Source organism: Monomorium pharaonis, chromosome 7 (genome assembly GCF_013373865.1).
Source record: "Monomorium pharaonis isolate MP-MQ-018 chromosome 7, ASM1337386v2, whole genome shotgun sequence".
In the NCBI taxonomy this organism is placed as follows: domain Eukaryota; kingdom Metazoa; phylum Arthropoda; class Insecta; order Hymenoptera; family Formicidae; genus Monomorium; species Monomorium pharaonis.
Window position 1 is genome coordinate 3,324,033 of NC_050473.1, and position 24,476 is coordinate 3,348,508.

General features: G+C 31.6%; 2 protein-coding genes and 2 long non-coding RNA genes across 4 annotated transcripts; 2 read left to right on the top strand and 2 right to left on the bottom strand.

The window, feature by feature from the left end:
• Positions 1-4,220: 4,220 nt before the first annotated feature.
• On the bottom strand, positions 4,221-7,662 carry LOC105835509 (synembryn). Its single transcript, XM_012678867.3, has 10 exons — positions 7,389-7,662; positions 6,932-7,071; positions 6,618-6,730; positions 6,100-6,389; positions 5,850-6,016; positions 5,513-5,762; positions 5,151-5,295; positions 4,903-5,050; positions 4,701-4,820; positions 4,221-4,463 (listed from the first exon to the last, which is right to left on the bottom strand). Exons 1-10 carry the CDS (start codon positions 7,479-7,481, stop codon positions 4,334-4,336), a joined length of 1,596 nt encoding a protein of 531 aa, XP_012534321.1. The 5' UTR covers positions 7,482-7,662; the 3' UTR covers positions 4,221-4,333.
• A 529-nt stretch (positions 7,663-8,191) lies between these two features.
• Positions 8,192-12,233, top strand: LOC105835513 (myotubularin-related protein 6). The gene is made up of 13 exons (XM_012678897.3): positions 8,192-8,462; positions 8,707-8,820; positions 8,898-9,060; positions 9,220-9,377; positions 9,447-9,572; positions 9,640-9,774; positions 10,044-10,176; positions 10,271-10,497; positions 10,610-10,860; positions 10,938-11,081; positions 11,162-11,288; positions 11,403-11,663; positions 11,731-12,233. The coding sequence occupies exons 1-13, from the start codon at positions 8,439-8,441 to the stop codon at positions 11,872-11,874; spliced, it is 2,007 nt and encodes a 668-aa protein (XP_012534351.1). The 5' UTR covers positions 8,192-8,438; the 3' UTR covers positions 11,875-12,233.
• A 430-nt stretch (positions 12,234-12,663) lies between these two features.
• Positions 12,664-14,047, bottom strand: LOC114254684. Its single transcript, XR_003626010.2, has 2 exons — positions 13,367-14,047; positions 12,664-12,943 (listed from the first exon to the last, which is right to left on the bottom strand). It is a non-coding gene; the product is annotated as an uncharacterized LOC114254684 (long non-coding RNA).
• Positions 14,048-14,697: 650 nt separating this feature from the next.
• Positions 14,698-15,868, top strand: LOC118646509. The gene is made up of 2 exons (XR_004964068.1): positions 14,698-14,997; positions 15,288-15,868. It is a non-coding gene; the product is annotated as an uncharacterized LOC118646509 (long non-coding RNA).
• The last annotated feature ends 8,608 nt before the right edge of the window (positions 15,869-24,476 follow it).

The following is a 24,476-nucleotide window of genomic DNA, read 5'->3' on the forward strand; positions in this document are numbered from 1 at the left end:
CTGTTGAAATTCACCCCTTATTTGCCTTGATGTTTAAATTACAACAATAATATATAAAAAAAGGAACGAGAATTACTTGTTACGTAAATGGTAATTGTGATAGATTTTTTGATGATTTTTACAATCTCAAAAGTCTTATTATCCTAATATGTATAGAATTATATAGTCACTCTGTACGTAATAGATAAACTTGCTTACATTGTTAAACTAATATTAAAAGCTCTCATAACTATCCACACTAAACAGTTTTACAACTGGCAGTGTAATCGAAGATTGTATTTTGAGCATGGGATAGGTTTCTGTGTGTATTACTTTTAGCAGTACTATTTTTATTGCTATACAACTTCCAAGGCCTTTTAGGTGCCACAGGTTCTCCGACATAATTTTGAGCAGAATATTATTTTAATTTACGTGTTATTACGGCCGAATTTTCGACGTTATGTTTGCCGCGGAGTTTAAATTACGATTTTCGTTCCCTTCTCTGATAGTTTTAGAATTGCCACCTGTTTTATTTGTAAATCGAAGTTAATGTACGATTATATGTTTCTTTTTCGATGCAACATTGCTTTCAAAATCGTGCCGTTTTACAAGCTATGTTTTACGATATGCTTGGTAATACGAGGAAGACAGTTGCGAGCGCCTCGGACCGCTCTGTTTTTAATTTTGCATACGATTTGCGTGAATTGTAAGACACAACATTTATCAATCGTAAAATATGTCGTGTACCCGATGAGGAATCGTTGCTATATATCATACATGAATATGTTCCTGATTTTCAAAAGAACAAGCAGAAAAAAAGAAATGAAAAGAGTCACATATATTATACAATAAGAATTACTGCGATGTTCACAAGCATTAATGAGACGGCTACAATTATATGAATAATAGGACTAACATGACACGACATTAACTGAATTCTAGCCTACGGTTAATCATAGTCTTCCTAGAATCCTAAAAAAAGTATGACTTTGCTATATTGATTAGGGCATGGCCAATTAACGCTATATAGCTGGTTTATAAATGAAAGAGAAGCGTAATGAAAAAGTCATCTTACAAATTACGCTTTGAATTAACAGCTCCACATCATTTTACTGGACATGGCTTATACACTAAACGTCCGTGATTATACCTTATTTTTTCAAGTCTCTTCAGCATAATTTAAGTTGTACACAAAAAAGAGAAAAAGAAGGTAACAATCTATGATCAAAAAGGAAAGGGGAAGGAAAAACCGTAGCTCATTATGTGTAAGCGTTCCGCGTTATTTTTGTAACAATATTTTTATTCCTTACTCGTGCTCGTATACATCGTCTTATATATATAATTAATTTTTAACTTTATGCAAGCATTATGTGTTCGATTGGCTGTTTCCGACGCTATTGTAGCGTACTTATTTGGATCATTTTTCCACGGTAGTTATTGCCGGGGAATACGTGGTATGAGCTTGCTATACATATTTTGATCTATTACGTTTTTATTCGGGCAAATCCGAGGAAAACGGAATTGCTCTTAAACGTGTATTTATATTATTTATATATTGTTTTGTTTAATTGGTTTTATAAATTTCTCGCCATAGTTGTATCTTATTCAAAAAGATAAAACGTTATCGATCGGTTTTTTATTATACAATTTATTTCAACTGTGTTTTTTTTTCAGATACACGCATACACGTACACGTTTAACGTCTTTGCTTTAATTTTTAATGTTTTTGTTGCCAATATTTTTTTTCTTTGTTTCAAATACTCAATCTGAGGTGGGATGACAACGATTTCTATACAGCTTGTCACACTACCTCATGGGGAAAAGGCAGAAAAAAAGCGATTAGTTCGTAATGAGTATTTATGTTGATTCTACTTTAACGATTTAACAGCATTCCAAATCAATCATTTTTATCCGTCACCTCTTACGGAATAGGAAAAATTAAATTCTTTAGTGCCAAAACAGACTAATCAGAGTATTTATATAACATGTATATTGCTTATGCGATTTGTTTTATTCCTTATAAGTTTATTTTATTCGTCTTTTTAAGTTCGCGTCGCGCATTCGAGTGTCGAAGTTCTTAGAGTAAGAAGACAAAAAAAATTACGGTTAAATCCTTGCTTAGTCAGTTAAAGTACAAATATTTAATATAATATATATATTATATATATATTCTATCTTTAGAGAATAAGAACGCGAAAGGCATGTTAATGGCGTATATACTGTTACTTGGTTTCATTCCTCAACAAGCACTAGCTTTATTTATTTTGCATTAGTTTACTCGATGTAATACTTAACAGGCTGAGAGAAAGGGTAAAAAAAACGCTTTTTAGCCATCGCCCTATACACGTGTAATATTTTTTTGTTTTTTTTTCCTTTTTTTGGATATACCACACACGTTCCTTTGTGGAGGTACCTTGTTTACATATCAAATTGACCACTGAAGCCCACGTTACATACAGTTGCATTCCAACCCGGTATGCTGAAGAACATCAACTTGTCGAGTAGCATACCCTCGAATATATATCCATTCGGTGATCTCTCCGTGTTTCCACTTACTTTTAAGTAGTGATCGCGCGGCTGACTGAAACTTTTTCACGGTAAAGCGATATTCGATCCGTAACGCTTTTTATTAGCTCGTACTGCTCATTTACAGCTTGTCTTGTCACATATTCGAAAATAAACGCGTCTATGTCGTCTTTATCGACGCCGAGCGGTTGTGCTTTACCGAAAGTTAAGCTGTTGGCTCCGTCACGTTTCTCTATGCAAAATTAGTTCTAGTGTCGTTTCTCTCAAATCTATATCTAAATAACACAAAATAACAATGTACTATGTAATATCTGAAATTAACTTTCTAACGATTTTAACTTAACTAACGATTTATGTTGTACACGTACAAGTATTGTAATGCGGATTACTGTGTGTAAACCATGTTTTCCTGAGACCTCCATTGGTATTTTGCATAGAACGAGCTATTTCTGAGGAAAGACGAAAGATCTTGAATGTTCCGACATCACTTATACTTCAAAATGTAAACTGTATAAGAATAGTACAACTGACGAAAAAAAGAGGTAAATTGTAATGCAATATGGAAAGCGTGTATACCAATATATTTTTTATATGCTAATGGGATGCCAAGGAGCATGGTCATCTTGTAATGTAACGTATTATTTAAAGTTATACACGTTTAGCGTTCTCGACTGTGTACACACAAATCAGTTCCCTTTTGAGACTACTCAGCCTTTGTATTATCCTCCCTCCCCCTCCCCCTCATGTCGGACTACTTGAATTTCGAAGTATTTCAAACATGTATCTATATATTTCTTAGTTTACGAGTTTTACGATTTTTAATCTTCCAAAGTTTGTCAAGACTAGTCCCCGAAATATCTGTAACAGATCTAAACTCTCTTCTATATTTTTTCTTTTTATTTAACGCAAATCTGCTTTTTTTCTATCTTGTACCAAATTTTAGTTCCATTTTTATATAAAATATTCAAATTTATGGTATTATACGTATACACATCTATATACACTTTTACAAAAAAGGAAAAAAAATATTTTAATCTACATACTGTATTACATAATTAAAGATACGGAACATTTGCTACTTATATATTTGTCAAATGTATTATATTGAAAATATTTTATTATAGGATGGACAGATTTAGCCTTAAAAAAAGAAAATAAATGTTCTTTGTTGATCGTACATTGCTTCATCATATCAACTCAATTTGCCATTTACCTGTCAATTCATATGTACTGTCCTATACTAAGATATTCTCAAATGATATCACTATATGCAGTTATTTGAAACGTGTAGAAGTATACATTCTTGTCTGCGCATAGGCTGCAATGCAATAATAATATATTGTGATGCTCACAAAGCACATAACACATTTTACCAAAATTGTAATGTTTAAATATTTCATGTGATTTTGGAAACTGTTATATATTTTTTATTTCCTGCCAATTGTTTAATTTGTAATGTTGTTCTTTGTTCTTTTTCAATAAAGTAATCAACTGAATCAAATTTCTTTTTATTCGCTGCAATCACCACGGACGCGGATTCATTTATGCGAAACGATTATGCGACCTCGATTTTTGATTTTATTTTTTTATATGATATTCATATTTATATTGACATGTTTTACATAATTTAGCGATTGTTACTGATATTTAAAAAAAAGCGATAATTAAAGTTAATGAAAACGACAATTTGGTGCGGGCCTAACAAAATAGATACATTTTCGACTTAAATATGTTTATTCGGAAAAGTACATCTATACATACATCTATACAAATCGTCCTGTATTTTGGAGATATATAACATATACATATATATACATACATAGCATATTTATTCGGAGTCTGAATCCTCCTTTTTGCCGTATTGCTGTTTCGGTAACTCGTTCTGCAATTCTAGAACGTGTTCTATCGGTTCTGGCCTCCCATCTTCGCCGATGCGACAAGGACGCACGACTCCCTCCCTAAGCAACGATGTTATCTCGATATATATTTTTTTATACATAAGAAAAAATATATTGTCATTATGGCGTTTGCAGCTGGTAATACTATATATTGCTGGTTTACATAATGATGTTATAAATATATAAAAAACGACAGCTTTTATTTAGTATTAGATCTCGATATGATTGTGTATATTTACGCATATCTTCGATCTGTGACGAATAAATAAAATCAATATGTATACACTACTCACATACCTCGTTAATTGATCAACAAGATTTACTAGTTTTAAAGCTTCATATTCCTTTTGCTCCTCTGTCATGCCTTCAAGCGGATTTGGCTTAGGCTGTTCGAAACATCCGATTACTGGGTTTATCCTTAAAATAAACTCTGGTTACATTTATTAATTCTCTTATTACTTAGGGCATGTGAGAGGGGCATTTCTAGCCAATTACTCACTGTTCTTTATACTTTTGGTATTCTTCCGTTTCACTATCTTCCGATTCGGAAGAATAAGCTGTTTCCGCTTGATTACGCCCTAATAAACCTTTAGTGGCAAACATTCCTGCCGCATTCCCATATCCTGTATATTTCACCATGCGGTTAACTGTAAATGATATATTGACGATATTATAACGCTGTTTCTAGATAAAATTTCGATAAAATGCTACTTGAAATATGTTTCGATACGGTAGATAAAATAATACCATTTTCTTTACAAAGGACGAACAAAAGTTCTGCAACTAGATCGCGTAATTCTGTAATAGGTGATGTTAGTAATTTGCACAATTTAGCTCTTAATGTCGTTCCTTCTTCGGGACGATGCATGACATCTTTTAAAGGAGGCAGAATCTGAAAAAAATTATTAGAATAAAAATAATTACTTCAGATAATTTTTTAAAGAAAAAAATTTTCTTTATTTAATTGGAATAAATTTTATATGAAAAATTTTAATAAAATGATATAAACATAAATTACTGTTTACTAAAATGATATAAATATAAATTACTGTTTAAAAAAATGATATAAATATAAAATACTGAAAGAAAACTTTATTATAAGGTTTTACCTGCAATCTTACGTATCTGCGAATAATCCTCTCTGATTTAACGAGTCTGACTAGCGCAGTAACTATTGGAGAAAAGTTTTCTAATAAATGCGTTTTACATTCTAATCTTTTATCTAAAAATCTGAGTAAGATGCATATAGCGCTCATATTCATATTTTGATACACATCTTTGCAATCATTGTTTTCAACGGCTTGTATAATTGGTGTGTAACAAGTGTACGGTATCACAGTCAACAAATTAACGACATGGCTGAAATGAGAGAGAGATAATAAATAAATGTTTTCTTCTGTTCGTTTCTTGGAATACAGAACTTTATAAATCAAACAAATGTTTTACCTCTCAAGATCATCCTGCTGCACTGAGTGCTTAAGAGTTAACAATTTATACAAGATTAATACCAAGTTCTTATATTTTTCTTGATCTTCAACCCCAATATTATCCGAGTGTATATACAAGTTAAATAGAATTTTCAAAACTTCACAAACTATTGTTATCTCCTCAGTCTAAAAATAATTGAAAAATTGAATTATTAGATTTAAGATTGATATAAATTGTACAAATAAAAAAAATTAATATGATTTTTTACCTTAATATCACTTTTGTTTTGATTTTGCGTTACAAATTCCTCTAATATTTTAACAAGACATACATCACCACATAATTTGGTTTTGATTACATCTCTCGTAGACGTATTTAGTGCAGTGAGCAAAAATAGTATTCTCAAATCAAATAATTTAACATCATGAGGAATGTCATCCGTATAATTTTTTATCCGCTCAATGAGATAAGGCAAAGAAGAAATCAATATTCTCGAATGTTGCACTTTTTCGCTATTAAATAATAAATTGCACAGTAACTTTAGTGCTTCTATTGTAACTGCAAGTAAAAGCATATATTTAAATACATGTATTATGTAATATATAGAAAATGTAAAAACATAGATTTTTTCATAGATTTAAAATTTTTAACATTATTAAATGTGTTTTTGCATACACACATTTATTGAATAATATATAGATTTAATAAATTATTTTAACATTATACTATATAGATTTATATATTTATATGAATTTACATTGAAAAAAGTCGTCCAATCATTCTTACCGATTGTGCATGAGACTTGTTCTCCTTCACATATTTTTGTCAGCCCTGCATTTTGCAATATATTTTTTATTTCATTGTCCGTAATTAGATCATTTAAATTTGTTTTATCGCGGCTAGAACATGAACATATATAAGTGTAGCATATACAAATACAATCTAAAATAGAAGTTTAATATATTTCTTTTAAATCATTCCAGGTGATTTCAGGATAAAATGTGTATCTTTTAATGAAATATATTTTATCATCTTTTGTTATTGAGAAATATATTTTTTCATAATTATCTCATTAGATATATACAATGTAATTAAATTACCTAAGTATCCTCAAAGCAGCTAAACAATGATGATGTTGGTCTACATGAATGTAATCCGTTAGATAATAAAATAATCTCTTCCATAACTTCTCTCGTAAATGGGTACGATCTAGCTCTTCAAACTTTGTCGTCTTATTGTACTAAAACATTGGTTGTGTAATATATTAGTACGTGATTTAAACAATTTAAAAAAATAATAAACATTTTGTATACATACTTTGGAAAGTGTGAACATAATTTAAAAAATCGATTTGTTATCTAGTAATCGCGATATGTATACTTAATAATATACAGAACTGTGAAATTAATAAATTGAAATAAAACAACTTAAGATTAAATTGAGATTAACATAAAATTTCTTCCTAAAATTGTAAAATTTATTAATATAGATTTATCTTGAGAAGATAGATTTTACGTTTTTTGACAAGTAATGAGGCGTCTCAAAATGTATACTTACAACTTTTAGAAACACAACAATATTTTTACAGAATTCTTCGTACGTGCTGGAAATTAATTTTGGGATTAATTGGTCTGTGTTTGCCTTTTCCATGTCAAGATTGATGTGGCAAGCACCTTTTGGATATGGTATTACATATTTTATTTCATAATACTGAATATTGAGAAATAGATTCACTATTAAATCGACCCGAAATTCTGCGACGTTTGACAGCTAGTCTTTTATGCTTTTTAACTCTCATTGACTCTCATTCGAACAAGGAATATGTACTAGCCATAGCGAGGAATGTCTCACTCTATTTGCATGTGCCTATTGGCCGTTGACCTAGCCACTTTTATCGATGAGTTTTGGAACTCGATCAGGAAGACTTCAAACGTCCCCTCGAATTTTTCGCGAACCTTTTTAGAACTGCGTTCTGAAACCGATCAAAAAAAATCTCTCCTTTACCGACACAGTGCATTGACTGTTGCATCGATACATATTGCAATAAATTGTCTGATCTGTCACTATTAGTCTATTCTTTCTAGCTGCACTGTTGCACTGGTGCAATAAGTTAGAATGATGGTCTGTTCTTTCTAGCTGTACTGTTGCACTGGTGCAATAAGTTAAAGTAAGACAAGTATATTTTTTCTCATGGCCTGTTCTTTTTAGCTGCACTATTACACTGGTGCAATAAGTTAAAGTAAGACAAGTATATTTTTTCTCATTCTAACTTATTGCACCAGTGCAACAGTACAGCTAGAAAGAACAGACCATCATTCTAACTTATTGCACCAGTGCAACAGTGCAGATAGAAAGAACAGACCACATATATGTCACTTTCGAAGAGAATAAAAGGGAATAAGGATACACGTAATCTTGCCTATTGTTGCCTATTAGTTTAGGATCGAAGCGTCCGCATAGAATATTTGGAACAAATAATTATTTTTTAAGCTGCCGCTGTCATGAAGCTCGGACAACATATATACGCGCGTGTGTTAATCATTATGTTCATTTAAATAAAATATAAGCTACTTGATCGTATGTACAACTGTTTTTAAGGCTACGAAGATGGATCAGATAAAAGTCCCAAAGGTACGAACAACTTCCAATTCAACATTTTATTATATTCTGTAATTTATCAACGTGATAATAGAATTCATGATGATAGAAGTGTCACGTATATAATTATATATATATATATTGTCTATTTATTGATACATATTTCTTGTGTTAAACTACATAAAAAATGAATTGCAGTATTGAGAGAATGCCTCTCTTATTTATATATATTTGAATGTGCAATATAAACCAAAAGGGAAATACATGTATTTTACAGGTAGAGAATGTGAGGATGCTAGATAAGTATAGCAATAATCATTCCATTGGCACACTTTATCTAACAGTGACACATCTTATCTTTGTCGAAAGAAGTGGCAAAAAGAAGATATGGGTAAACCACAATGATCTAATAAAACTGTACTGTGGTTGCGTCAAAAAGTAATATTTCACAATATCATGTAATTATAGGTATTATATACGCATATCTCTAATATAGAGAAGCAACCATTGACAACCACAGGATCACCTTTGTATATTAAGTGCAAGCATTTTTTCATTGTCACTTTTGTCATCCCAAAGGAACGCGATTGCCATGAGATTTATCTTACATTATTAAAATTATCCTGTCCAGGTAACAAGCAACTATTTATATCATATTTGTATGCATATAAATATCTTCCAGGAATTTTTAAAAAGAAGTCACATATAATGGAACATATATGAAAAAAAATTGTTAAGATAATTGTTGATAAGATAAAGAATTACAATCCATCATTTTTATTTGATGTAGCTAGCATAGAAGATTTATATTGCTTCAATTATCAAGAGAGCAAGGATACCTTACCTCAGCACGCTGGGTGGAATTTCTTCAATGTACAAAGCGAATTTCAACGGCAAGGTGTCCCAAATGAGGAATGGTCGCTTTCGTATTTAAATATTAATTATGAGGTGAATATCCTCATTGGATTTCCATTTTACACTTTTAACACAGTTTAACTAAACTACCGATCCTTTCAGCTTTGTGATACTTATCCAAAGTACTTATACGTTCCCAGTGCATCTACTAAAAATATTTTATTAGGTAGCGCAAAGTTTAGAAGCAGAGGAAGGTTACCAGTTCTAACGTACTTGCATTCAAACAAGGTTTGAACAAAATAGTAAACTAAAGCATAGCGTTTTTGAATGGAATTTCAAATAAAATAATTTTTAGGCTGCTATTTGCCGATGCAGTCAACCACTCTCAGGATTTAGTGCACGATGTCCCGAGGATGAAGAATTGATGCATAATATATTATGTACAAATCCTAATTCACGGTATATGTATGTTGTCGATACAAGGCCACGGGTAAATGTATATTAGTACATATAATTACTCTTTTTTTAAATCTAATATTAGATCTAATTCTGCTCCCATTTTTCTGATATTTTTTATTCTTTAGATTGAAAATTGGAAAACATTTAAACTTTTTTAAAATAGAATATTTTGAGCTAAAAAACAAATCGATATTTAATTATTTTCGCGATATAAATGTTATAAATATATAAGACACATAATTTCATAATTATAGATATAAGGTATTATTAAAAAATCAAAACTTAATTCTGTTGGACTAGATTAATGCCTTTGCTAACAGAGCCGCGGGAAAAGGATATGAAAACGAAAATTTCTACGACAACATTAAATTTCATTTCTTTGGGATAGAAAACATTCATGTAATGAGAACGAGTTTAAACAAGCTTTTAGACTGTAAGTATAAAGTTGATAAAATCTTTATGGAGAGCTTGTGCATAAGATCTCAAATATTTTCATACAATTGTTAAATTTCTTTATTTGATCTTAGTACAAAGATCGACTTCCATGAGTGCATTTTTGAGTGGTCTAGAAAGCAGCGGTTGGCTGAAGCATATTCGTTCTATCCTGGAAACCGCTTGGTTTATTGCACGAGCAGTTTCGAACGGCGTGAGCGTGGTGGTGCATTGTAGCGATGGATGGGATCGCACCGCGCAAGTGTGCTCTCTGGCTGCATTATTGTTGGATCCATTTTATAGAACAATCCAAGGCTTTCAAGTAAATAATTCAATATTTATTTTTCAAATAATTGTTTTAATGTTAAAAATTATTTGATTAAATTTGTATAACATACATGATAAATGATTTTTAAAACTTCTTTCTTTACTAGGCTTTAATAGAAAAAGATTGGTTGTCCTTTGGTCATAAATTTAGTGACCGCTGTGGCCATGTCAGTAACGATGGTAAAGAACTTGCACCGATATTTACACAGTTTATAGACGCGGCATATCAATTGCTACAGCAGTATCCATATAAATTTCAATTCAATGAATATTTTCTTTTAACGTTACACGATCATGTACATAGTTGTCAACATGGTACATTCATCGGAAATTCGGAAAAAGAAAGACAAATGTTAAGGTATTATATTTGCATACGAATTTCTTTCTTTGCATGATAAATATATTATAAACAAAAAAGTTAAATTATTATTTCAGATTATCCGAGCGAACGTATTCATTGTGGGGCTACTTGGCAAATAATATGAACGAGTATATAAATCCAATCTACAGATGCAATCGTTACAATAATGAAGAATCAGCTGATATTCTTCAACCTAAATTGGCACCTCAATCTATTGTGTAATAAATGTGTAATTTTTACGCAATGATTCATATTCGATATTAGTCGTATAGCTTGAATAAAACGTATTATTTTTTAGTCTGTGGAGAGGCTTGTACTTCAGATTTGAAAATGGAATACATCCTAGAGAAACGTGCGAAGATTTGATTCTAACGATTTATGATCACACGAGTTCTTTAGAGGATCATGTGAAGCTTTTGTTAAAAGTATGAATTCAAGTACAATTCAAAGTACAATTCAAACTAATATATAGATGGAATTTTAAAATATATTTTAACGAAAAATTTGTTTTTTAATATTTATTCTTTGATTTTTAACAGCGAGTAAATTCTTTGGGGCAACTTTTAAATACGAATAATGTTCAAAAGAAAGGAAAGCATAAATTCGACAATAAATTTATGAAGGACTCTATGTCAGAGACTATAATAGAAAACACTGCAAATCACGACGAGAAGACGAAAGCTAAGTTAAGATCGAATCAATTGGAAAATGAATTAAAGACAGTTGCCTTAGAATGGAAATCGTCGCGAAATATGGAAGAATGTGGATGTTCTACTACATTTGATGCTTTCAACAAAAAGGTACAATTAACAAGTTATATGCAAATATACATTCAATTTTTTTACTTATGGTTATACTTTATTTCAGCATCATTGTTGGTCTTGCGGTGATGTACTATGTACGAGATGTATGGCGGCGCACACTAAATTACCTGGGCATCTATCACAGCGTGCTGTGCCTATATGCAAATCATGCTATCAGAATTTCGGCATATCCGCTACTAGTCCTTAAACGCGCTTTATTAACGCGTGACTTATGCTTATAGTTCATATTTGTACGCACGTCTTATGAGAAATAATGAAAAAACGTATATATCAAGTAATAATGTATTATTCCGATTTCATATATTAAGCCATTCTATGTTTTTCTGAATTTTATTTCGTTTGGATAATTGATTAATACAAACAACATAGTACCTGATTACAATATATACCACATACGAATTTATTTTTAATTTAAATAACTGATGCGCCAAGTATACTACTGAGAGTATACTGCTAAAGATTTTGCCCATTTTTTATTTTTATCTGTCACATAATTTACTGCTTATCGATACAATTAGTTTTTTTAAATAAATAATATAAATAATATTTATAGTTTTCTTGCAGTCTTTGACCCTGTTTTGTTCAAAAACTAAAACCAAATCCCTATTTCTTTTTAGATTCGGATTTTAGGGAAAAAACTTATCGATTACAATTGGTCTGATAATTTTTATTTTTCAGTATAATATTTCTACAGGTTATCTTATTTATTTTTATAATTTTTGTTTCTAATAAAAATCTATTTCAATAAATTATAAGAAATGTTGCGTGGAGAAAGTAGATTCAGTTTTATAAATAATTGCTACAATCAGTCTTGAAAGAGATTTTGCTCATGGTGAATAATATTTCAATACTTCTAATAATAATAATAATAATAAATTATTAATATTCACAATAAATAATTTCAATAACTTAAATTTTTTTAATTACAAAACTAACTCTAATATTTACACTTACAAGAAATGCACAACAATTTTGATCACAAAAATGATTTTTATTACAAACTTAATATCTTATTATGATTTAAAACGTTTTTTGAGATTTAGCCTTATTACAGAGTTCAACATAGGATGTATATCTTTTCTACGATGAATATTAAACCATAATCCATTCTCCAGCATCATTATCAGACTTTTGTAAAAATTTTATTAGGGACGGAGTTTTTGCACAAGATTTCAGCTCACATCACGCTAGTAAATGAAATAGCAGGAGTTTAACTTCCAGCATAGCAAATCTGTTAGCTATGCACATTCTTAGTCCTAATTCAAATGGCAATAAGTAATACAAGGAATTAAAATGCATTTTGTTAAAAAAATCTTTCTGGATAAGATTTCTCCAGATTATCGTAGTACTTTTTATTATGTGATGAAACACAGAAATATGCTAAGGGTGGGAAGGTCACGTTTTTGGCAAAATGATATATGGATGGAAGGATACACTTTTGAATGCGTTATGTGTCTAGTGTATTTTTATAAAGTTTATTTATTTACATTATTTATGATTAAGAAAAAATAACATATAACTTATAATATGTGTCATGTCAATTTATTTTTAATTATTAATAAATCTATTATGTGAATATATTGTTTTATAGTCGAGATAAATGTATTCACGAAAGACACGAAATGACATGACAATTAAAGTTAAAAATTGAAGGTAAAATTAAAATTTGTCATACTTACATGTGCCACAGCTTCGAATAAATCTTATGTAAAAGTTTACACATTTTGTAGTGACATACTATTACGTGCATTGGAACTTGGGTTAAGTTTTCATTACCCAATTTAAATTAACATTGCGCTCGTGCATTTTCCATATACTGGATAATATTACGTGTTACGGTGTTACTCGCAATATCGGAAAAAGACAGTCGTTGCATTATCAATTATTCGTTTAGGACAATGGACATGTAAGGACGCGTATCCAGTGATGCCAGTACCAAATCTTTTTGCACCTCGTGCTGTACGAGGAAGATGGCTGGCAGCAAGGATACTGCAAAAGGATTCAGCGTACCAACCGCGCGGCGGCGTTACTTTTGGCGCGTGAAGTTAACCGCGCGACGCGGCGTCACTTTTGACGCGTGAAGTTGACCACGCGAGAATGACGAAGCCGTTTCACTCCACCTTTTTGCGTATCGCTGTTAGAACGTAACGGACGCAACATGGACCGGCTCCTGAATAAGTGGCATCGCGAATCTCTTAATTGGTAAATATAACACGTATCAACCTTGCGTTGCAATTCGTTTGAACCCGTATCTGTCAACACTCGTTCGAGCGAAGATCGCGACTCGTAATGACACGTCAATCGTGATACGCGAAGTCGATTGTGCGGGAAGAAATCCCTCCACCCTCCGCCATCTTAATCGCATTCTCATTTCTCATTTACAGATCACAGCAAGTCTGACATGGACCAGTGTCGGGGCAAATGTCGCGCCATATCTACTCGGTAAATCAAATCTGCATCGCAACTTAAGCTAAATTCCAAATCTTAACTTTGTGCTCATGCATTTTCTCGCAATATCGGAAAAAGACAGTCATCACATCAATTATTCGTGTGGGCAATCGACATGGGAACGCGTACTCAGCGATGCCAGTATCGAATCTTTCTGTAACATCGTTGCTGCTAGCCATCCTCTTCCCACGATGCTGCAAAAAGATTCGGCATATCGCGCAGCGCGGCGTCACTCGCTTAAAGTTGATCGCACGAAAGAAAGGAAGCCGTTATTTCATGTCTTCTTAATTTTCGTTATCATTTTCAGAACGCAACGAACGCAGAATGAACCGATTCTAGAACGAGTGGCATCGCGAGTATCACTTAATTGGTAAGTATAACACGTATCTACGTTAATCGCGCGGGAAAGGAATCCCTTCACTATCTTAATGTGCATTTCCAGATCGTGACAATCCTGAGATGGATTGATTTTGGGGCGGATGACATTGCGATATTTATTTGGTGAGTATCATTTACATTGCTGTACTTGGTCAGCCGATAATGAAAAGCATTCTACTTTTAATTTCATATATTTTCTGTATATTGAACAATAAATAATAGACTTATCTTTTATCTTTGATAATCATTATGTCATTATATTTCATTATAACATTAGAGTGTGCGAAATAATATTACAGACAGATATTCGCGTTATTATAATAGCCGATAATCTGATTGTTGCGTTGGTAATTATTTAAGCAAATAATTAATTGTTATATTATTGTGTGTTACAGTATCATTGCAGCTATGTATAACAAACCACATTTCTGAGAGGAGGAGGAGGTCCGGGAAGGGCATCGGGTATCAGCGGAGCAACCTTGGGGTAAATATTTTTTATTTGCACAAATAGTTTTTTATTCGGTTTTATCTCAAAAAATTTCAAAAATATTTAGAGAAAGAATGAAAATATATATAACATTTTATATATTATACATTAATTTTTGTAATGATTAAAAAAATAATATATACCTATAATATATATACCTATGTGTGCATATGCGTATGTGTTTCAAAGTCAAATTTTAAAAATTTAGTGTGCGCATAAAATTTTCCATTTTAAATATTTATTATTTTGAGCACTATTTTAATTTGAATCTTATGTTTGTGTTACAGTGTCATCGCAGCTTCGTGGCTGATTATCTCCGCTCGTTGCGCATCGGATCGGTGAGAGCAAAATAATTTAATTATAAAACAAGAAAAAATATTATTTTTTTCAAAATTAAAATTATTTAAAAAATAACTTTGTTTACATAAAAACTAAGAATAACATATTAATATATGATACAAAAAAAACATTTTTGTTACATCAAAAGTGGTCCCTTTCATGACACTTTCTGTGGGTAAAGTCACCAATTTTAGCATTTTTACATTATTGCACAGTTCTTGTCCTTTAATAGATACCGTGAAACATTCCAATACGATTTTTTGTACGCTTGATTATTTCGCATGCGTGTCATCTCGCGACGCGTATATGATAACTTTCGAATTTATTGCTTTTGCAAATCTTGACTAACTATTAATTTGTAAGAATTCAAGACTCTCAAGGGACCACACATCGACGAGTAACAAAGAATACGCGATTTATAACGAGGTTTTTCACGCTTATGGCTCGTACGTCCACTCCCTGCACTCGAGCACATCAACTTAAGGTCCTTATTACGTAATGTACTATTATATCAATTCAATAAGCTTTATCATATTTTTATTCTATTTATTTCCGTTTTACTAAGTAAGCAGTACTCAATCAGAAACAAGTAAGTCTTATAGAATATAACAGAAGAATAAATAGAACTTACGTATTATAATTTCGGAAAATTATTAGCGCTTTTTAATCGTTAATCGTTTCCAATTGATTGCAATTAAAAGATTTTTTCTGTAATTTTAAGAAATAAGAATCAGACTGTGTAAATATAAGGTAATTCCAATATATTTTACTGGCGCACCTAAATTAAATTTATCTCAAATACTGTTTTAGTTTTAAGAAAAATAAATTATATCAACACAAACTTAATTAATTCGTACTATCTACTATTAAAAATTAGAAATATGAAATATTTATTTGCTTACATTTTAAAAGAAAATTTTACAAAATTATTGCGTTTTGCCATATACTTCATTAAAAATTAAAGATTGAAATTAATGTAGAGGTACCGAAAATAAAATTTTGACATTTTATGTTGAATGTATGGATTTGTATTTTATAAACGAGAATAAATATCACAAAATATTGCATATAAATTTGTTTATTATCTGTATAATATATTTGAAACAATATTATTCTACAACATTGCATAAAAATATACAAAGACATGAAAAAATGTCTTGACTCATTCGATAAAACATGAATCATGAATAATTGTCTAGCGTTGCATCGCTGTTACCGGAAACAAAACGATTCGATATGTCGATTACAATTTATGATTTAAATAATGTTCAAATTGAAGCAAGAATATTGTACTATGTGAATCTTACGATACACTTTATAAATTTTTTACAAACAAATGAAATTTAGTCGTAAGTAAATTCGTTACATAATTTTGACTTAATATTTATAATACATAGAAATAAATCACAAATATTAAACAAGACATCATTTTTAAATTAAGGACGTCGTTTAGAAAATAAATTTCTCAAAACATTAAAATAAAAAATTACAGCGAACAAAAATTTTCGCATATATTTCTTTTATGCAATGAAAGAAAAGATTACCGTCGTTTTATTAAATTTTTTTGGAATGCGCTGCACAAGAAGCGTAAGTTTAATAATTTAGACAAAGAAATAAGAACACATCGAGAGCGCGTGTCTCGATTATCTCATAAATATGTTTAGATAGTACATAGGCTAGAAACAAAACTTAATTTGAAGCTTAGTTTTCATTTTATTATTAACGAAGGATCTATTTCGTGCGCATTTCTTTGATCGAATAAATTTCAAAAATTCATGAATTTTTAACCGCATTCTCGTACGAACGCAATTACTATTTTCTTTTGAGATCATTGATCGAAGGATAACAATGATAATTATTATATTATCAATAATAATAATAGTAATAATTAATAATATATAATGATAATCATATTATAATTATATTACTTAATAATAATAGTAATAAAAATAACTATGCGATAAAGTATCCTTTACCAGGAGAGATATACCTATAATTTATGTACATGTTTTCCGTGCGTGTGTCATCCTCACTTTTCGCTTCTTTCCTCTTTTCTTTAAATTATGTATCGTTAAGATAATTTACTATATTCGTCACGGTAGCAACATAAATAATAATGTAACACTATTATTTACAAACTATTTCTCTCTCTTTCTCTTGCTCGCTCGCACGCATTCTCTCTATCTAACTTTGCGCTCTTTCTCTCTTCCGTTCTCTCTTTATTGCTGCCTCGCTCAATCGCGCGCGTTGCATGCGAATCTGGTTCGATGATCGACGACGCACCCTCCTCCATTCCCTCAATCGCGAATGCATAACGATCTCACGGAATCTCTTTGTTAACACTTTCCCGAGAAAATTGCTTAAGGTCACGATAACGTTAAAATAAATCCTGACCGATCAAAAAATAATTTTTAATACTTTGGAATCATCTCGATATGATTTTGACTTCCTATTCTGCTTAGATACAAAAAGCCCCATTTATTCGTCATCGGTGGACAAGAATCAAATGAAGGACCATCCGTTAGTTCGGAAAAGTGTTAAAATCGATTACTTTTCAATTTCGCTGTTCTTGTCGATGAGAAAGACGTCTGCTGCATTTATTCATCGCCAACCGTTAACAATATATACGTATCACAAGTCGTCGCGCGCGAATAACGGCGGCATCGCTCCCGCGCCGCGGAAACGATTCGACGGAAGAAGAGGCGCTTCCGGTCACGTTCTTCTTATGGCCCTCGCACGCGATAAGAGCGATACGCAATGTGAGCTCTGCATCTTCGGACATTACACGTTGGGGTGCGAGGGCCATTAAGTAAAAGAGAGACGCGAAATTAGCCCGCGTCTCTTTTCGTAGTTTCCTGAGGTATACACACAATACACATGGGCGCACGCGTGAGAGAGATCTTACGAGAACACATAAAAAATTAGCATTAAATTAACAATCATCATCTCATGTATACAAGAAAGAATATTAAATCTTCTTTAATCGTGCTACTGTAGATAAACTTTCATCCATGTGCGAATTTAAGTTAAATTTTAAACAGATTCTATTAAATAATTTGATTTTTTATTTTAGCCTAATCCTTATCCGATACACTTCAGTAGAATTTCATAATCAGTATCCTGGTTTCTTTTACGACTCCAATGACAAAAATGCTTGCCGCGAAGATATTGACATTAGTGACTTGAAAAAATTACAATTTCAAACATCTTACTTTGAAACAAAATAGATTTTTTAATTAAAATTTAAATTTGAATATGTAAAAAAATTTCACAATTTTCGATAATTTTCGATAATTAATTGAATATTGAGTTCGATGGGATTTAGATTGACCCCACTGTATCGGAAAAGAGTTAAAATAATATTTAAGAATGTTTTGGCTGCATAATGCCAGCTAAAAGTTATCAAAATTAAAAAATCGTAAACTTTTTAGGTTTATTTTTTTCCTAATAAAAATGACAAAAAATTCTGGGCGTTAGTAGTCAGTACTTGAATGTTAAGCCTGAAACTAACTGCAAGAATCAAAGCGAATAATTTGACTTATAATGGTTTATGCCACAGAAATAAACATTCAAAGTAATGTTAATTAGAAAAAATATGAAGAGCGCTAGGATTAAAGTTTGATAATTTTAAATAGACATAATTTGCTTACATGATAAAAATGATTGTTAATTTAATATTCATTTCTTTTCCGTGCAGATAATTTTAGAATTCGCATGCGGGATATTCTTCCGTGAAAAATGCCGCATACCTCGATCATGTCGCCTTCGAAGCGAGAGTTCGAGATGAACTCGCGCGCGCGATCGTCGATCATCGCAATGTAATTCGTCGTACAGAAAGTCGCCTGGCCACCGGCAATCTATATCGCATTGCCCATTCTGTATTACACTTTATCTACTTCTCCCTTTTCCCGTGTCTACGTATGTACAGTGACGAAGGAAAAGAGACCGACGCACATTACACGTCATCGTCATCGTGGTCTCTTCATCAATAATCGCCTAAGACTTCTCTCTTTCCTTTTTTGTGTGTATATATGTATATATATATATACACACACATATACGTATATATCAAAACCATTTCGCGTAGAAATACTGATCCCACTAAATGTCCCTCTCGCGGTGGTTAAATGATATCTAAATTTTTGATCGATCGTCTTGCGACAGTCGTCCTTCATAGTTTCTCGCGAGAAAAAAAAAACTGCGAAGAAAGGAAAGGATTTCTGATGATCAAAAGGCAAATGCCGAGCAGCTTGTTTATATTAAAGAGCCTAACTTTGCGAGTTTTGTGTGAAAAAAACAGAAAGAGATGGAGAAGTCATGCTCACTCCATTATAAAAATTATCCTTTTTTATTCGACATTTAATTTTATTAAAAAATTATATAATATGGTGTTACTACATTGGTTCACCATAAACACTATTTAAAAAATTTTATTTAAAGAAACATGAAAACGACATAATTTTAAATTTAAAAAATTTAAATGTTAAAGAAAAGTATAATTTTAGATAATGAATAATTTGACTTTTCAAATAATATATATATATATATATATATATATATATATATTTAATTATTTTACTTAAACAATTTTATTATTTCGTAAAGACTGTTCTATTTTATTGTATTTTACTTATAAGTCATATTCATGTTAAAATTTTAACTTTTGAATAAAATTCAATATATTCGATGTGTGATATACAAAATTATGTACGATTGTGATCTTTCTTAAGAATTGCAATAATATATATCGTATCACATAACATAATTTCTCATATTTTAAATATTGGTTAATTTTATAACTCAAATTGAATCATGCGTTTTATTAATATCTTTTGAATCATATTTAATTTTATGAAATTATTGCTCGAATAACTTATACAATATAAAAAGAATTGTATAAATTATTTTACTATACAAAATATATTAAATAATTATGATATTAATAAAACAAGAAATTATTAAGTTAAATTATAAATAAACGTGTATCTTGTATAATTATAAAGAAATGTTTATCATCGTATTTCCTTTTTAGTTTTTTTTTCACCAAAAACTTTGCAAATTTGGACACTATTTTAAATGTCCCCTTGAACTTTGTTCACAGAATGGGACAATGTGTTTAATACATTTATTTAAACTTTTAAACGTTTATTATCAAGAACGAAGGTTCTACGATATCCTAGTACGAGTCAATAGTAATTGATATCGCGTTTCATAATAGGATTTTCACGAGCGGCTCGAACCGCCCCTGTCGTCATGTCGGAACATTGTCGCAAGAAAACGTGCGAGAGTACGACGTCGGACAAGTGGATCGTTGTTCTACTTGCGCTCTGCTTTGGATCGATAAAAGCGTAGCCCGTGCGAAACGCCCGCACCAGGGCGTTCGCACGAACGAGCGAAAGAACGAACGAACGAACGAACGAACGAACGAACGAACGAACGAACGAACGAACGAACGAACGAACGGTGAGCGAGTAAACCGGTTGGAGAACGGCGGCACGTGTCTGAACGATTAAGCGTTAACGACTTCCGGGGAACGCAATTTTCGGACTTTGACGATCTCGAGGTCGATTGAAATATAACCGGAAATCCTGAACGATATTTCCCGAGGCTTATTGACGTGATTAACAAGATGAAGTTCAAACAGGTGTGAACAGGTGAAAATTAATGAGACCCGTCTCTCGAAGCAACAATCATGACGACGATGACGACAACGACGACGGCGACAACGATAAAAGCAAAACACGTCTCGAGACACACGAAACCAATACGCGAACCAATCCTCATTAGAATCATAAATTCGTAAAGAAGCGGAACGGCGAATTGACATTTTCGCGGTTGTCATTACCCCCTTGCTACACTCCGTCTCCGCTGCCCTCGTAATCCTTATCCCTCATCACGGCGGCGGCGGCAGCTCCTACTCTCTTATTCCCATTCTCAGTCTGCTCGTTTTCTCTCCCTCACGGTGATATTGATCCTCCAGTCGCGAAGCCCACCCACGAGCAGCAACGTTAGACTGCCACATTCGACCTAATGTAGAACCGTAACGCAAATGAAAACGTGCGTGAGGAGTGAGCGAATTCTCCTTCTCCATCAATATCGTCCAAAAGATTTTCACGCCGTAAGAAAACGAAAGAAAATTCGATATCGTTTTTCTTTCTTTAGTAAGATACCGAAAGGATGATAATGTTAATACACCTGGGAGATGTACTACTTATTTTATTAAAAAGAGGTTGGTTCTTTATTTAACCACTGATTCTATCCTTGTTGAAACAATAAAATGTTGTAGGATCATTCCACTAGTCAACAAACAAATAAGTTAATATTAATTAATATAATTATATTTTTTAAAAATAATAAATAACAATAGAAGAATACATGTCTACATGAAAATATTAATTAATGACCTCTTTTCCAATCTAAATCTTCGTGATAATATTTTTTGTGCAATTTTGTATACATTTTCAAATTCATCAAACTGCACGTCGAATAAATTTTCAATCTTGAAACACATTTCTAAATTAAATAAAAACAATATTACAATATATAACTAATTAATTTAATAGTAATAATGTTAAGAAGACTTTATTATAGTAATGGTGGCAGTAAGAATTCAGTTTGCTAAATCAATAATATTTTAATCAAATCTGTTATTGAAAATCTGATTTAAAAAATATCAATTATTTATTTGCAATTTATTATTCTAAAGTCTTATTATTTTCATATTCTTTTTAAACAGTCATTTGATAATTGTTCAGTGACTCGTGTAGTACCTCTATTAATTTTTAAGAACATCTTTCAATTGTTTATATACATAAATAATGTTGAAAAAGAAAATTTGTTCTTTCTTACGCTTTTTTCCAAAATTGTCCTCTATTTTCCCAAATTCAATATCTTTCCTGACTATGCTTGATTTAAATATCATAAAATCATTATAAGTTTTAAAAAGCAGAATGAGAAACATATTTTCTTCTCCTAGCTTTCTTATGCAAATGAAACAAGAATTGTATAACATTAGTAACTGTTCAATCATTTTATTACTTTGTTCCAACGAGAATAGAATCTCTACTAAAAATAAATATTGCATCAACCTCTTATTAATCCTAATTGGTAATCGTGGATATTTTTAAATTAATTATATACAAAATCTCTGTCTTTCTCTCTCTTATAATAAAAAAATGACAAATAATTGCCTATTGCAAAAAATGTTTTCAAATAAAAGTTGTGTGAATTCGTTGGAAAAGAGTAAGATAAGCGCGTAATATATTTCAGGAGGCCATTTTAAGACCATGTTACTTTTTTTACAAAGTCACACATTTTTAATTCAAAATTTTTTTCATAAAGAGTCTACTTTTTTAGTTATTTATACTTCCCACATTACGCGTAAAACACCTTGTATATCTTAATTACGCACAATCGACGTTCTTAATTAATTATATATAAATAATAAATGTATATATGTATATATAAATTATATAAATAATATGTAAATAATAATTATATATATGCCAAATCTCTTGAAATAATTCTAATGATTTTCACAACCTTACATAATTTTAAATCTTATTTCTCAAATTTGTACCTTCAAAATGAAAAAAATCGTTTAATTATGTTAATTTTATATAAAGACACATTAATTTAATATTTCATTAGGTACATTGGAACCATGAGTATCAGTTAAGAAAATTTCGGAGCACAAATACCATTAGAGTTAATAAAACAAATAGTGTATTTTTCAGGTGTTTACATTGTTTTGAAAATTCTAATTCCAGGCAGATCTGAGATTCTTACGGAGAGATGGTAATGAGATGTATCGGGAAAGAGATAAAGCGTGGGGATGCATGGAAAAAGTCTCGCGCGCGTTGCACGCCAATCGCGTAACTCTTTGGCGTTACTCTGGCGGCCGGGATAACGTGCTGGGATAACGCGCATTAATTTTCGGACGGATCGATACGACACGCGATAAGCCGCCGATGGTTTATCGTCCCTGGGATTTTCCGCATGGCGAACGGATCAAATTTATATCTCGTTCGGTGCCGATGACGAATTTCCGATAACGCGACTCGGCAACATGGCTCCACCGACAACGAGAGACGGAGATTTTTTGGAAAAATTCGAAAGTGTTCAAGTGAAGAGATATATGTATCTTGTAGGAACTCAACGCTTTTATTAATAACAGTTCAACATGGAATTTATTCTATATGCGAAATGCCCGTGTTTTTTATATATAATGTTTTTTTTTATAAATATATAAATAATACGATACATATAATGTGCCTCGATCAAGGCCATCCTTGAGGAGTTAATACGTCGTAACCTTCGCCTCGATCGACTGTCGACAGTGTGGAAAAATCAATGTTTTAAACGATGCGGCGCGCGTTTCGCGATTTGTTCCTTATATGTTTCTATAGGTTTTCTCTGCGCGAAACCTTGAACGTAAGATGCCGCGGCTAATTTTCCATCAACAAATAGGCAACAAACGGTTCAAATTTTCTCTTTGTTAGGCACTGCTTTCTTCTCCGTTTAAAAAGAAAAAAAAAAGAAAGACAACGATCCACTGTAACAATCGTCATCACGCACTTTTGCTCTCTGGTTGGTCCCTGATGTTAATTTTTCCTATAACAATGCGCAATTCCGCATCCTCACTTTCCTCTCTTCTTTCTCCCCTTCCCTTTTTCGTCTGCGTGAAACGTATAAAACGGACAAGCCAATATAAGGTTTTTTTTCGTCGATTTTCTTAAAGATTTTACAAAGTTATTGACATGTGAGAGAATCAGATCTCTAATCTTTTTCTTCTTTTTCCCCCTTTTTTAGATTATGTTTCGTGGCCCCAATATTTTACAAATGTCACCCCACCCGGTTGAGAGAAATTTAAAAAAAGATTATATTATTATTATCTCCTAATCCACTTGGCGGGATTTGCTAACTTCTAGCAAAGAGTCGCGGCAAGCGACCAATAAAATCCAACCGAAAGTCTTCGTGCACACTTTCGGCGAACAGTCGAGGACGTGCGCTCTCTCTCTCTCTCTCTCTCTCTCTCTCATTCTTTGCGAATATATATATATATATATATATATATATATATATATATATATATAAAGCGCGGGATTCAATACCTGCTTCTCTTACATTAATATTCC

What these genes read in the sequence shown, in the direction of transcription:
- LOC105835509 (XM_012678867.3), bottom strand. Translation starts at nt 7,481, where the DNA reads ATGGAAAAGGCAAACACAGACCAATTAATCCCAAAATTAATTTCCAGC. An exon ending in ACAAGTCTCATGCACAATCG is followed by an intron (nt 6,390 to 6,617) that starts GTAAGAATGATT and finishes TTTTACTTGCAG; the next exon opens with TTACAATAGAAGCACTAAAG. An exon ending in AAAACAAAAGTGATATTAAG is followed by an intron (nt 6,017 to 6,099) that starts GTAAAAAATCAT and finishes AATTATTTTTAG; the next exon opens with ACTGAGGAGATAACAATAGT.
- LOC105835513 (XM_012678897.3), top strand. Translation starts at nt 8,439, where the DNA reads ATGGATCAGATAAAAGTCCCAAAG. An exon ending in ATTAAAATTATCCTGTCCAG is followed by an intron (nt 9,061 to 9,219) that starts GTAACAAGCAAC and finishes TATTTGATGTAG; the next exon opens with CTAGCATAGAAGATTTATAT. An exon ending in ATGTGAAGCTTTTGTTAAAA is followed by an intron (nt 11,289 to 11,402) that starts GTATGAATTCAA and finishes GATTTTTAACAG; the next exon opens with CGAGTAAATTCTTTGGGGCA.